The 13,794-nt window shown below is 51.2% G+C and overlaps 10 protein-coding genes across 10 annotated transcripts; 3 read left to right on the top strand and 7 right to left on the bottom strand.

The window, feature by feature from the left end:
* Positions 1-826: 826 nt before the first annotated feature.
* Positions 827-1,723, top strand: HO173_008311 (uncharacterized protein; the record flags this gene model as incomplete). The annotated part of the gene is made up of 2 exons (XM_037310211.1): positions 827-832; positions 860-1,723. 2 exons carry the CDS (start codon positions 827-829, stop codon positions 1,721-1,723), a joined length of 870 nt encoding a protein of 289 aa, XP_037162797.1.
* A 398-nt stretch (positions 1,724-2,121) lies between these two features.
* HO173_008310 (uncharacterized protein) lies at positions 2,122-2,529 on the bottom strand (the record flags this gene model as incomplete). Its single annotated transcript, XM_037310210.1, has 1 exon — positions 2,122-2,529. The coding sequence occupies one exon, from the start codon at positions 2,527-2,529 to the stop codon at positions 2,122-2,124; it is 408 nt and encodes a 135-aa protein (XP_037162796.1).
* Positions 2,530-3,227: 698 nt separating this feature from the next.
* HO173_008309 (uncharacterized protein) lies at positions 3,228-3,545 on the bottom strand (the record flags this gene model as incomplete). Its single annotated transcript, XM_037310209.1, has 1 exon — positions 3,228-3,545. One exon carries the CDS (start codon positions 3,543-3,545, stop codon positions 3,228-3,230), a length of 318 nt encoding a protein of 105 aa, XP_037162795.1.
* A 14-nt stretch (positions 3,546-3,559) lies between these two features.
* On the bottom strand, positions 3,560-4,041 carry HO173_008308 (uncharacterized protein; the record flags this gene model as incomplete). The annotated part of the gene is made up of 2 exons (XM_037310208.1): positions 3,560-3,911; positions 3,971-4,041. 2 exons carry the CDS (start codon positions 4,039-4,041, stop codon positions 3,560-3,562), a joined length of 423 nt encoding a protein of 140 aa, XP_037162794.1.
* Positions 4,042-4,528: 487 nt separating this feature from the next.
* Positions 4,529-5,143, bottom strand: HO173_008307 (uncharacterized protein; the record flags this gene model as incomplete). Its single annotated transcript, XM_037310207.1, has 1 exon — positions 4,529-5,143. One exon carries the CDS (start codon positions 5,141-5,143, stop codon positions 4,529-4,531), a length of 615 nt encoding a protein of 204 aa, XP_037162793.1.
* Positions 5,144-5,801: 658 nt separating this feature from the next.
* On the bottom strand, positions 5,802-6,554 carry HO173_008306 (uncharacterized protein; the record flags this gene model as incomplete). Its single annotated transcript, XM_037310206.1, has 2 exons — positions 5,802-6,453; positions 6,529-6,554. The coding sequence occupies 2 exons, from the start codon at positions 6,552-6,554 to the stop codon at positions 5,802-5,804; spliced, it is 678 nt and encodes a 225-aa protein (XP_037162792.1).
* A 327-nt stretch (positions 6,555-6,881) lies between these two features.
* On the top strand, positions 6,882-8,397 carry HO173_008305 (uncharacterized protein; the record flags this gene model as incomplete). Its single annotated transcript, XM_037310205.1, has 5 exons — positions 6,882-7,048; positions 7,099-7,408; positions 7,460-7,694; positions 7,744-7,973; positions 8,026-8,397. The coding sequence occupies 5 exons, from the start codon at positions 6,882-6,884 to the stop codon at positions 8,395-8,397; spliced, it is 1,314 nt and encodes a 437-aa protein (XP_037162791.1).
* A 575-nt stretch (positions 8,398-8,972) lies between these two features.
* Positions 8,973-10,477, top strand: HO173_008304 (uncharacterized protein; the record flags this gene model as incomplete). Its single annotated transcript, XM_037310204.1, has 3 exons — positions 8,973-9,931; positions 9,990-10,306; positions 10,362-10,477. The coding sequence occupies 3 exons, from the start codon at positions 8,973-8,975 to the stop codon at positions 10,475-10,477; spliced, it is 1,392 nt and encodes a 463-aa protein (XP_037162790.1).
* A 741-nt stretch (positions 10,478-11,218) lies between these two features.
* HO173_008303 (uncharacterized protein) lies at positions 11,219-11,575 on the bottom strand (the record flags this gene model as incomplete). The annotated part of the gene is made up of 1 exon (XM_037310203.1): positions 11,219-11,575. One exon carries the CDS (start codon positions 11,573-11,575, stop codon positions 11,219-11,221), a length of 357 nt encoding a protein of 118 aa, XP_037162789.1.
* A 606-nt stretch (positions 11,576-12,181) lies between these two features.
* Positions 12,182-13,596, bottom strand: HO173_008302 (uncharacterized protein; the record flags this gene model as incomplete). The annotated part of the gene is made up of 2 exons (XM_037310202.1): positions 12,182-13,515; positions 13,563-13,596. 2 exons carry the CDS (start codon positions 13,594-13,596, stop codon positions 12,182-12,184), a joined length of 1,368 nt encoding a protein of 455 aa, XP_037162788.1.
* Between the last annotated feature and the right edge of the window lie 198 nt (positions 13,597-13,794).

The raw sequence follows: 13,794 nt of genomic DNA, 5'->3' as shown, positions 1-13,794 counted from the left end.
GGTTGATAACGTCAACTGGTAGGCTCGTAGGCTTTTCAGACCTCGGTGATCGGTTCAAATTATTGGGGGTCCTTGGAACTCCGTGGGATATAGACACGTAAGGAGAATAGGGTCGTGTGCCCAAGGTTGCATGGTGCATCATTCATGCAAGGGCAAATTATAGAACATGTAAATAATAAGAAGGGGTGATCTTGATGAAGTTGCAGTGGGAAGAGGGAGACGTTGATAGGTTAGCAAGGGCGTTTGACGTTTCCCAGGGTCAAGGGTTCGCAACTAAGGTAGCTTTGAAGATAAGCATCATGCTTCTGTATGGGTACAGGGATTTTACCTTACCTAAATCTTATGTCATGGCTTGCTCTAGACATGAAACCTCCAACGCTTAGGGATTATGGAGCTGTGCCATGGTATATGGAAATATCTTCGGCATCTGCGAGATGCGGGAGGAAAATGAGAAACGAGAGATGGGAAAGATGGGAAAATGGGAAAATTCACTTGCTCACGCGACTCGAAGCAAAAGGCTCGTCGTCAATTGCAAAAGTCCGAAGCGGAGAGCGGATAATGTTCAAGAAGGTTACCGTACATTAGTCAGCAGACTTGGCAATGGAGCTGTCCGACTTCGGAGACATACTCCCTTCGGAGCAAGCAACACGGATAGTTGCAGTATCTGCTTGACTCAAAAGCTCTCTTCATGTGTCACGTTTGATGTATAAGGGCCTCTGACGCGAGGTCGCACCGGAGCAATGGTTCCACCAATATTCCAGAGCCAGCCGAGATTTCCCCCAAATCGTCCAAACATTACCACCGAGACTTTCACTGCATCTAAGCAATGCCGGTCCCCGAGGCTCAGAGCTCTCCGCAGGAGTCCAGCAACAATGCAGCTCAAGCATTAAAGCCGAACTTCGATGGTCGAGGCCCAGACCACTGGACCGCCAAGGCCTACTCTGCCTCCGCCTCCTTCGTGCCCCTCCTCACACAAGAGATCGTCCGGTGGCTGGATCCTCAACCCCACGACATAATTCTCGATCTTGGTTGCGGCGACGGCGTACTGACGGCGAAGATACGCTCCAGCTGCTCTCGTGTCGCTGGCTTCGATGCCTCTGCGAACCTCATCAAAGCGGCCGAGAATACCTACGGCACCAATGAAAATCTTACCTGGAACGTGCTCGACTGCCGATACCTTGAAAATTGCAACTCTGTCAAAGAGGCGGAGTATACCAAGATCTTCTCGAACGCCGCACTACATTGGATCCTTCGGGATGCGGCAACGCGAATGTCTGTCTTCCGAGGTGCATACAGAGCGCTACAGCCAGGTGGCACCTTCGTGTTCGAGATGGGTGGAGCCGGGAATATTGCAGATGTCCATACGGCACTTTTGGCCGCTCTAGTACACCAAGGTGTGGGTATTGAGAAGGCTAGGGAGGCATGTCCGTGGTTCTTCCCCTCCGAGAAAATGATGACGGGGATGCTGGAGGAGGCGGGGTTCCGAGTGGAAAAGATGAAGTTGGTGTATAGACCTACGGAGTTGACTGCGGAGAAGGAAGGGGGCTTGAAGGGATGGTTGAGATTGATGGGAGCGAACTTCCTCGATGTGCTGCCTACGAAGGACAAGAAGGAGGCTGTGGTCAGGGAGGTTTGTGATGTGCTCCAGACAGTCCTTACTCACGAGGCAGATGAAAGCATGTGGCTTGGATATGTGAGGCTCAAGGTAGTTGCGAGGAAGTGATCTGATGAGAACGCAGTCGTGACATGGTGGTTCGCCAAGAAGTGAAGGCGTAACACTTGGAAGAACTCGCAATCTTGAAGAGCAATTGTGCAAATCACCTCTGTTGTGACAGAATCTAGCGTAGAAGCACCGTGCCAGTGCTTCGGGCAGATAGCCGCTAAGAACCTGATCCTCCTTTCGCTCTTGATCTCCAACGACGCCACAATGACGACGAGTCCTGTAAAGCCACTGCTGCCGTAAGGGAATCGGACCGAATTCAAGGCCCTGACGATTCCTTTCCCACCCATGCATACTGTAATGCCGGCATCACCCGTTCGTCACCCGCGAGCCATGCACGAATCTCCTCAGTACTGCGATGATCACCGCGGAAAAGTTCTCCGGTCAGAGGACCTGATTGCTCATCCCGGAGCCTCTTGAATAACTTCCCCCGTATCCGTCCGGGTAGGTATCTCACCGTCGAACGGACCGACCTGGCACTCGCCCTCGACGCGATCGTCGTGGCAAAACCGGGCAATCACCTCACCGGCCACTAGTCCAATTGCTTTTCGAACAACACAACCGGGCGGCTTCCCGAGGACCGGGGGCAGAAACGGTCGAACGGAGCCACGGACATCCCGCCCGCTTGCCTTTTTGAAGATCTTCGTCATGGGGATGGTCCTGGGGTCGTCGATGTCGAGGTTGTCGGCGAGCGCGTATAGCTTCACGGGTTTTAGGGATCTCTCACTTTGAGCCTTGGCTTCTTCGGTTCGGGTGGTATCTCGTAGCGCTGGTGAGAGAGAGACAATGTACGAGCGATTTGAATACATCTTCGTCTTCTTCGGGGAGGGCCATTTTCTGTTCGGAGCTCTCCCGGAACCGGCCTTCGAATACTGCTTTGAAGACTGGTGAGGTGTCGCATAGCTGGTCTCGATGGGTTAGGGAGGGTTTTTCGTTCTTGCCGATGAAGATGTTGACGGTGGGAACTTTATAGAATCTATATGCTTTTGACATCTGCGAGATAGGAGAAGGGATATCTTGTTGAGTCTGACTTACTTGGTTGTGGATGGATCCGTGGAAGGCATCGTGGGGCCCTGATTATTCTTGGGTGAGTGTGGGGTCGGAAGGTCGAAGGATGTTGTCAGTAAATGAATATCAAACTGGATTCAACACCTGCAAATTGGAGTCAACATCTCGGACAAGCCGCGGCTACTTCGAAGTGTTTAACGAGTGTCTTGTGTCTAGCAGCATTCAGAAAGCTGTGCGTGAACACAGGTTTGGTTTATGATATCACTACCCTGAAAATGGGCTTTGAAATCTGGACTAGCTTATGCGTGTAATCCAACCGCGAATCACAACAAGTTCCCCTTCTATCAACAGCTGAAGCAGAACGAGAGCCGGAGGAGGCGAGTACCTGGCGAGTCTTTTCAATCTATGCACAATGTTAGCTTTGCTTGATGCTCTATTTGCAGGCTATGAACTTACCCGTCAGTCCTCGATAAAGCACTTCTGGTTGGCGGTAGAGTGCTCATTCTTGCAGCCCTGGGTCCTCTTTGTCTTTGTACTCCTCTGGCATATCTCCCGCGAAAGGATTATTCGATCTCCTATGCCTCCACTTAAGATTCTTGGCAAAACTGAACACGACGTCTGGGGCAAAATCTCCGGTTGCGCTCGCAGGAACGCATTTCTGAATCGCATCTGTGTACTCGAACCACCCGAGATCAATACTTTCCAGGCATACCAGTCTGCTAACAATTTGCGGAGACCTGAATTCGTGAGTGGTATGATTGTACGCGTAGACGACTGCTGCGAGTGGCCGGGTCCCCACATCGGGGTCCACGACCATCGACGAAAAGAGTTTCAATAACGAGGTCTCTTCAGCTTGCAGACGTCGTATTTGTCTGCAAACACAAACAATCGGAAAGGCTGCAGGAACCTCTCATCCACGTGGTCGCCCTCGTCGTCCTCATCATCCCCATCGTCAGGTAACATTTCATAGCGCTGGCAGTAAAGCCAGTCTACGAAAAGCTCGAACGTGCTCTCGTCGTCTTCTTCGGAGGTGCATCTTTGCTTTTCGGAGCCTCTCTTTGAAACTTTCCTGCGAGTGCTGCCTTGAAGAACGGGCGAGGCATCGCATAGAGGTTGACGATGGACGTAGAAGGGCTTCTTGCTCTTGCCGACGAAGAGAGTAACCGTAGAGACCTCACAGAATCTGTACATTATCAGCACTTATTTCGCGAAGATTCAAATTTCTTGAGGTAGTCTTCTCACTTGTGCTTGGCTGGCGCCACGGACACGGTAGGGGTTGGCGTCACGTTTTGGGGTACGGGTGATGTTGCCATCTTCGAACGCCGAGGATATGAGTGTTGATGAAAACACTTTCAGATCAAGTTGGTAGTTGATACACGTCCAGGATTTGAGTACCGATGTAAGATGAGAAGTCGAAGTACTTTGAGATTAAATTGATAGCTGATGAACGTCGAGAATTTGAGTATTGACGTTGGACATGAAGTCGAAGTACTTCGAGTTCAAGTTGATAGCTGATAAACTCTCAGAATCCAAGCGTCCTATCAAGGTGTAAAGACTTTAAGATTGAGTTGATGGTTGGTGAAACTCGCTTGCTTCACAGTAACACACCATGACTACATTGCCACACTGTACTAGTACAAGTGAGTTAATGGCTCTCCCAGATATTTCAGTCATTAAAGTCGCAAGAATGCATCAGATTGCTTCGCGAAATTTATCATCTTACGAATTGGCCTTAACAAAATCCTATCAGCTCCTTTCGTCCTGACCCACCGCAACCCCCATACCCTCCTCAATCCCTCTTCACAACATCCTCCCCATCCCACTGCTCGCCCCCCCAGGCGCCGGTCCATTGACCGCAACAAACAACCCCTTCATATTCCCCACCAGCGACAGTCCCCCCAGACTCGTCTTCGACATCGGCACGCAGTCGTCCAAGATCCTCTGCGCCGCCACTATCACCTCCACCAATCGGAACTCGTCCACCGCGTCCGGTACCCCCGTCGTCAGCAGGATCTGACACCGAAGGTCGTGCCAGTCGGCGGGGATCCAGAAGCTGCCGGGTTCGCGCGCGTGCCAGGAGTAGGTGTGGGGCGTCATGACGCCGCGGGGGTCGTGGAGGATGAGATCGATGGCTTTTAGGCAGTCTTCAGGGTCGAGAGGGTAGGCGAGGTGGCTGGTGGTGTTGAAACAGTCGAGGTCGGGGACGGTTGGTAAAGGGTTCGGGTGGGGGGTGGTTTGGTTGGGTTGGAGAAGGGTGGTGTTGAGGTTGATGTTGGATTGTGAGAGGATTGGGGGGTAGATGGAGGGATGAGGGTATGAGTAGATAGCGGAGACGAGCGAAGGCAAGGAACAGAGATAGATGACGAGAGTGAGGTGGAAAGGAACAAGTTTTGGGTTTCTCATCCTCGCGTTCATTGTGCAAAGGCTCAAGCTTGATCCGGAAGGAGATATCGTGATAGATGCGAGATGGAGGGAATTCAAAAATTCGCATTTTTGCCGCACCGCATCATGTTAGTACTGCGGATCTATGGTCCACAGGCGATTCAATCGCGTGTCACTCTTGGTCGCGCCGGGAATTTCCAACATGAAAGCTAAACTAACCGCTGTCCAGGTCTGATATGGATTCCATTCTGGTGGACTCTCACATTGACAACGACAGAAGCTTTCAGAGAACGAGACTTACTACTATACCGTTCAACCTGACCTAGTCTCCATCGAATAAACATATAAGTCAGAGATAAGAAAAAGTTGCCCATATCACAGAGATGGGCCAGGCTCAGAGAGGCGCGGGGCTTTGAGAAGCCTAGATTTAGCTGCGAAAGGTGATCATGTGGACAAGGCGCGCTTGGTAACTGGGCGCACGTAGAAGCAACCATTGTTCATTACCCTGCTATCGCTAGCTTCGTATCGGATCCTGCCAGCTCAACTAAGTAGCCATTGCACAATCCGGAATGTGAGAATTCTGCTTCGAAACGTAGTGAGGATCCTGACCATTGATTCAAAATATGCAACTTACCCCAGATACTAGACGAACTGTCTTGTTGAGGCTGTCGTGCCTCTATCTCGATACCTGCTAGGCATAACCTTCATCAGCCTTCTTGGGCGGCTCCTCATGATAAAAAGTACTGGGTAGAGTGAATGGGTTAGGTCGCTCCGGGTACTTCTGTCTCACGCCCAGTGCCACAGCCAGATCGATGGCAAGGTCCTGGGAGACTTCTGCAAGCGTGGCCTTGGTGGTATCACAGTCGTACCACTTGAGGTCGATGCGGTAGACATACCAAGCAACCAACAGCTTCCGGAAAGACGATCCTTCGGTGGTGTTATCGTAGACATACTTGGTGACGGATATCTGTGGCGGCTTGAAGTTCCTTGGTGGCTTTGTGAGGTCGAAGAGCTCATCGACGATCTGATTCTTCAAAAGATAGATATCGTACTTGTCGGCCAACGTGTTCAACTTGGCCAGTTGCATATAGCATTCTCCCGAAGTCTCTGAGGAGACCGGAAATGTCAGCTCAAATTTTCTGGTATAGAGCCACTGGATCATGCGCCCGACCGAGTCTTTGTCGTGGTCGGGAAGCGACATCGATCGCTCAGAGGCTTCCCGGAAATTGCCAGAGAACGCAGCCTTGAATACAATTGAGGCATCGCACAGGAGGTTCTGGTGGACCCGGAAGACAACCTTGTTTGGGCCAGCTTCAAACGTAACAACCGTGACGCCTTCGAGCCTGTGAGAAGAAGGAATTCAAGTTAGCTTTACAACATTACTCTTAGCCATAAGTATCATTCGACGGCCAACTTACTTGAGATGTACATGAGCTTCGGCCATCGTGCTGGTGGGACTTGCTCGGTGATTGGGGGACAGCCGCGCGCTTGAATTTGCAGAGGGAAGCTGAGCCGAGAGAGAAATCAAAGTAAGTATCATCAGTCTTGAATCTGAGAATAGGTAGCTTCAAGCTTGAAAGGTGAGGGCAATTCACAGCGTATAATAATCATCTTTGGTGCTTGGATGAGGTCTTTTATAGCGCGAAATGGCCGGGTGTTGACAAAACGCGCCTCTCTACCAAGCAGCTTCATTCACTCCCCACCCAACACAAAACCGCATCGCGTCACTTATCAGCCCTGGCGCGTTCTCTCTAGCAAGTCTACCGGAAAGATGAAACGCAAGGCTATGGACTCAGGCACAGATTCAAAGGCCAAACGTCCAAGAGAGCCCGAAGCAGATTACTGTGATGTGATATCGCGGAAGGATGGCCATGGAAACGCGATATGGCCTGCATCCGAGGAGTCTATCCAACGTGCCGGACAATTTCTTACAGAGTGGTAAGTTCTTCCTTGGGGGGTATGAAGCGGGTTGTTGAACTTCGGTACAGTGCTGCCTCCCGGAGCAAGACGCTCATCGTCCCGGACAAGGACGCAGATGGCCTTGACGCCGGCGTGATTATCCGCACGACGCTCATTGCATTGGGGATGTCTCCAGATCTTATTGGTGTCCATCTAATCAGTAAGAATGCTACTGTACACGATGAAGCTGAGAGAGCAGCCATGCTAGCAAAAGATCCAAAGTACATCATCATCGTGGATCAAGGAAGTCGCGCTGCGCCGGCAGTCGTGGACTCCCTGAACACCAAATCTCTGATCATTGATCATCATCTGAGTGACGAGTTCCCGGAGAATGCTACTGTGAGGCATTCCCTTCTCCCAAATCAACCCAACCAGTTAATGGATTTCTAGGTTGTTTCCGCCTGTCATTATCCTCCTGTGGCGACGTCTGCTCTCCTGACCTACGAGATTTGTAAGCCCCTCGACCAAACCATTGCTTCTGCTTGTGGCTTCTTATGCGCTATGGGTACGCATGGCGATCTCGGCAACACCCTCAAATGGAAGCCTCCATTCCCAGATATGACGGACGTCTTCAAAACGCACACGAAGAAGGCGATCAATGACGCTGTGGCGCTGATAAATGCTCGTCAGTCTGCTCAAGGCATGCGTTGCCTTCCATTGCTGACGAAGAACAGCTAGGAGAACATCGAAATTTGACGTAATTTCGGCATGGGAAGCACTACTCGCTGCAAACGGTCCGAAAGACATCTTGGACAACGAACGGTTGCTCAATGCTCGAGCTGAGATCAACGAAGAGGTCGAGAAGCAGACTCACACGCCGCCGAAGTTTAGCAAAGATGGAAAGATTGCAGTTTTGCGAATCAACAGCGAGATGCAAGTTCACGGTGTCATCGCAACAAGATGGGTAAGCCTCCCTGGCCTTTGCACGTTCCATCTTGGCTTATAGTCGTTTTCAGGCTGGATACCTCAACTCCAAGGCTCTGGAAATCATCATGGTGGCCAATTCCGGCTATCGCCCTGGTTACGTCAACTTCTCCTGTCGCATTGCCCGCTCCGCTCGCTCCAAACATCCCCCAGTCAACATTATTGAATCTTTGAAGGCCGGAGCTGACCTCGATACTGGCGATCTGGTGGAGAGGATGGGCGAAAGCTTTGCTAGAGGGCATAAAGAGGCATCTGGAGGCATCATCCCGGCAGCTGAGTTCGAGGAGCTGATGGCCCTGATGAAAATTGGGGAGAAGCCAGATCCGAAGCCTGAGGATGGTGCGAAGAAGGTCAAGGCATCGCCACAGAAGAATAACCTGATGAACTACTTCACCAAAAAGTGAACCGCCCGAGTCACTGGTTTGCTGAGTCGTGCAAAAACTGGCGCGCGAGGCTGCAGAAGTCTCCTCTTGGGGCCTCAAGGTGCCCCTCCTCCCAAATTGGAACGATTTTGCTGGGTCTCGAAACACAGTGATTTTCGAAATGACTGCATTCTCTGGAATGCAGTGGGCGACTTGAAACTCAATTCAACATGGCCAATTGAACTATAACAACCTTGCCGCCTGGTGATACGGCATATGATTGAACATATGAACAGTATAAATGCCCGTTCAGCCAAAATTCCCAAACCTCACTTCACTTCTATTAGGTGATATGCCCGCTAAGAACAGCTACTTTTCACGGGCGCTACTCTCACTTTCTCACGCCATTTCCCTCTTTACAAGTTCCAATCAACACTTCGATCCGCTTTTTGAGAGTACTCTTCAATTATTCAACAAGTGTGCGAATCCAAGGCATGTTTGCTGAGCTTTAATCATCAAGGCGGTGAGTCTCTCTCTGGACCGAGTCTGATGACAAGGCCCTTCCAGCTGACGATCTTTGATTCTAAGTCACAAGCTCCTCGCAACATAACCTCATCATGGCAAGTCAGACTCAGACAGGAACAGACCGCTCTGCCGCTGCATCTGGCTTGGGCTACAAGCAGTGGACTCGCAAAGATCTAGCCGTTATTCTCAGCCACTACGGCGTGCGTTTCGGAGAAAGAGATAGCAACAATGTGTTGATAGGCTTGTTGAATGAGCTCGCTGCGCAGCGTGGATTGACACGTGAAGATCGCTTGACCATCATCAACGCTCATAAAGCCGGTACACGCCTCCCCTCTCGTAAGCCTGTAATTCGAGCTCCGACAGTTCGATCCACTATCACTCAGCCTGTTGTCGCTCATCCTGTCATCACTCAAACGGAGGAACACTCTTCAGGCACCAGTGATGGTAGCGACGTCGGAATGTCTAAGGACGAGCTTGCGGAAGAATTGCGATCCCTGTCTGAGGAAGAGCGGGAATACACTGCTACAATGAGTATGCCAAACAGCACTGGACAACGTCGGACTCGTGGGCTACGTTTAACCGCATCTGAGGTTGCCAACCGCCCACTGCTTGTGAGCCGCCCTGTGGTGGGAAACCGACCGGCCACTGTCAACAGCAGAGCTCCAATTCGTCGCTCAAATCCAGCATCTGCCAATCGCCAAAGATCTACGATTCATTCGGGATTGAACCATCTTGCTCGTCCACGAGCTACCAGAGCAGCCACAACCATTCCACCGAGAAGCGAGCCAGCAGCCCCACAAGCCATCAAGGCTTTAAACCATGAGTGTCTCATATGCTACGATCCATTCGACCCAGTCAAGACTCTTGTACGCCAGCCTACGTTATCTTGTGTGCATGAGGTGAACATTTGCAGACCATGCCTGGCTGCTTCGATCTCTTCGCAACTGGAGACCAAATTGTGGACCCACGTCGGCTGCCCCACCCCGGCTTGTGAAGAGCTTCTTGAATATGGTGATGTCCAGAAGTTTGCAGAGCCTCACATATTTTCAAGGTGAGCAACAGTAGTGTACCGAACTGGTGACACTCTAGCTAATGCGAGGGCTGATTAGATACTTTGAGTTCACCTTCCAGGCAGCGCAAGTTGACAGCCACTTTCAGCGCTGCCGTACACCGGGATGCAAGTCCGGCCAGCAATGCTTCCCGGAGGACACCATCATGAATTGTCAAGAATGCCATCGCAAAACCTGTATTACTTGCGATACCGAAATGCATCCCGGTATCTCATGCGGCAACAAAGAAAAGGAGCGCCAAGCTGCCCAGCAAACCCACGAAGAAGCTACCACAGGATACCTAAAGACGCAAGCTAAGATGTGCCCGGGGTGTCAGGCTCCTTCTCAAAAAACAGGAGGATGTGATCATATGACCTGTAAGGCTTTGAAATTAAGATCTGCGTAATAGCACTGTGCTGACCTCTGTGGTAGGTAAGATCTGTGGTTATGAGTACTGTTGGCGCTGCCTTGCGGATCACGGACCGATCAACGAAGAAGGGAACCACCATCATGCCCCATATTGTAGACACCACTCCAACAATCCATGAGCAGCGCCTGAATGAGTCGGGTCATGGCTTTGTGAAGTCATAGCCAACAGGGCAGTCCGGAGACCTTCAATCGCCAGACGTCCCAAAACTCCTGTTACAGTCTTTCTCCTTTTTCTTATTCAACGCCGGATGAATCCATGGTTTTTTCCGGTTCCGCTGTACGAACTGGACTCTTCCCTGTTATGTGCCGCACTTCGGTGTTCACTATACCGTTCATGAGATGTATCGGAAGCTGCCGAGAGAAGCACTGTCACAGCGTGGACGAGCTTCCTCACCAGTTGTACCTACAGAAACCAGCACTCCTGCACCTCAATGTATCTAAGACCAGAGCGAAAAGTGTCGTCTTCGCAAAAGCATAGTGTCATAGCCTACTTAGCAAATACATGAACGCTGTGAGCCATTGCCACACCTGCTTTCTTCGAAAGCCAATAGTGGAGCAGTGCAATTGTCGTCCCATTCACGCACGGGCAGATTTCGTAGCCGCCCTCTCCACTGTCCCTATCGTCCGAGACCGCCCACGTAAACACGCTCGCACTGACGGCGAACGGTAGCCGTCAGCGGATGGCGGAGTCCACCTTTCTAAGTAGATTGTATCAGCGGACTAGTGTCGTTAGCTGAGGTTGACGTACGATACAGGTTCAGCCATATCGGAACCAGTACGCAAGGGATGCCGATATAGTTGGTCAGGAATATGCGTCCAAAGAATCTTCCCTGATGGTGTGCATCCGAGACCTCGCTGCTTTATGTAGGAGCAATGCAATTGGAGTGAGGAACATTGATGTCGGTGATGACTCTGGCGCAGATCTGCCATTTGCCGTTCTGCGCTGATGTATGGAGCAAAGGACCCAAGGTGCACCACAAACAGCCAAGCTGAAGGCCGTGAACGCGACTAATCTTGTTAGCGAACCGGCGGGCAAGGAATCCTCCCCAGGATGATCCAAAGCGATAGACGGCGACGATGACTTTGAGTTTGGTTTGAGGTGTCACGACTGATGCGTTTCCTGCAGACAGTCCCATGAGGTTAATATAGATGGGGGCTGACATTGAAGGCTGCAATGAAGCCTTGACTGTAGCCTTCAAAGAAGATGGCGAGAGCATTTGTCCGATGGATGAGTAGAAGAAGGAGGTGGTGGCCGCCTGGAACACGAGTCCACGCTTTGGTGCGTAAGAAAGCCATGCTCAGATACTACCGCTTGCGTTCAAAAGAGCACACGAGCCTTAGAAAGGTGATTGGATGCTTTTCGGGCTCAGAAAGAGTGTTCCTGCAGAGAGTGCGGGAGGGAACGCGATCTGACAGAAAGATAAAGAGAAGGAATACAAGAGCTTCAGTTGAAGCTTCCACACAAAGTTTTGACGCAGATCTACTGAATGGCATAGCACGAGTTTATCAAGCTCTGCGCGAATCAATTGTCACTCTCTCCGCGGGCACAGCACGTTTGAAGGCGTAAAATTGGGGATCTTTGGGGCAGTAGGGCCCTTTCCGGCGAAGCTCCACCTTGCACATCGCACGGCGACGGGCATGAGAGAAACCCGAACCATGGGGGATCTGGTTAAGATCGGAGACTAAGCAATAGGATCATACTCTGCTGTGAAAAGTTGCAAGCGACCATGCTGGTCAAAAATTGGTGGGCTGAGGTGTGAATCTCAGGCCACGCCATTGAGGCTAAAAGCGACTCGAGCAGGGCAAGACTCACACTCGCATCGTTATGGCTTAGCATCCCAGTAGCTCACCATTGCGTACTTCCCATGCCGCGTCCAACCCTCCTCAAAGTTCGCGTCCTGACCTGGCTTGAGTCCTACACAGACATCGGCCTTGGCGGTCCGCAGTACCAAACTTCTGACCCCTTGGCCGTCGTGTTTCTTGGCAAGAGGTCCGAGGGCTTCGCTGAACGGTGTTGAATGTGGCCACATGCCGTCGTAGGTGAGCTTCCTGTAGTTGAGATCCCCTTTGTATACCACAAGATCAGCATCAGCAAGGTCCTCGAACAAAGCAGGTTCCACAACGGGCATTCGCCCGAAGGGATGTTGCGTAGTCCAGAATAGCTCGGCTCGGAATTCCATTTTCCCCGACTGGATCAGGCCTCGCCAGTATTTCCCAGCTTCCTGGAGCTCCTCTTTGTCTGGAGACTTGATGTCCTCGTAAATCGTGCCATCGGCAAAGCCCTCGATCAAGTACTTCAAGTCTTCTGGGTTGACGTCTGACACGAACCATGGCATTCGTTTGCCGTGGAGCACAATCTTCTTAGCGTAGCCACTTTCGATAAGATATCCGGCGAGGACCAAGTCCGTAAGCAACTCAAAGCCAGCATTGTCTAGGACTATGTGCATGTCTCTAGGAGACCCCAATGATCGTAGCCTTGACAAAAGACTCCAGACTTGCTCCGTATCGTCAACAACGATGTTTTCCTTATTGCTGTCTCTGACCGCTTTCCCTTGTCGACTGTTCAGCTCCTCCACTGAGAGAGATGTAAGCAATGCCAGGTCTGTAGCATTTCCCCAAAGACTGATCTGTACCATCTCTTCGAATATCGCCTTCTGCGTCTCTTCATCCACAGCTTGCTTTTCAGCGATAGTTTGAAGCACTGCCCGGAATCTCTTGACCAGCTCAATCGTTCCTTTCTTGCTGCCAATGAGGGACGATCTTTTGCTGGTCGCAAACATGTCGAACGAATGCCAAAACGGAGTGGAGAGCGTAAAGTATGTGTGGATGAGGCGGTACATATAGCACTCTGTGTATAGCCAAGGCGCAGCTAGCCATTTGAGGTCTTTGAATGTTTTGAACTCCTCGTTGTAGGCTTCAGTATCGGGTCTCCCATCTCGTGGTATTGGCTCCAGCACAGCATTTCCCAGCATACTTGTCTTCAGCGACGTCAGCTTGGCCTGTATAGCCCTCCCAGCTTCCACATCCTCCTTCGATAAGCCATTATGTCCAGATATTGTGGAGGCGATCTCATCGATCGCTGAGGAGAGGATCTTCGGCCAACGCTCGCGTGCAGTGGAGTAGGCGAATGACTCTGGGTCGCCGCTGTTCGAAGTTGCTGTCCACCGTAAGCTCTTGCATTGCTGTGGGGAAAGAAGACTCTACCAATCGATGGGTCTGTGGATTGAAAATTCGCCATTACACACGAGAATGCAGGTGTGCGGTGACACTCACTTGGATGAGTCGACTTCAAGCAGTATTTTCGAGACGTCAGCGGTGACCTGTGATCCCGTACATTACCATGGCCGTTCTCAAGACTTCAGGGAATGAAACTTGCACCCGTTGTATGCCCAATGGCTGTATAGGCCAACAAATGAGAGCAGGGGAAGGCTTGGCG

The sequence above is a fragment of the Letharia columbiana genome (genome assembly GCF_014066305.1).
Source record: "Letharia columbiana isolate WasteWater2 chromosome Unknown Sc0000030_s1, whole genome shotgun sequence".
Classification (NCBI taxonomy): Eukaryota; Fungi; Ascomycota; class Lecanoromycetes; order Lecanorales; family Parmeliaceae; genus Letharia; species Letharia columbiana.
The sequence above is the reverse complement of the archived record's forward strand: the minus strand, read 5'-3'. Positions and strand labels throughout refer to the sequence as shown.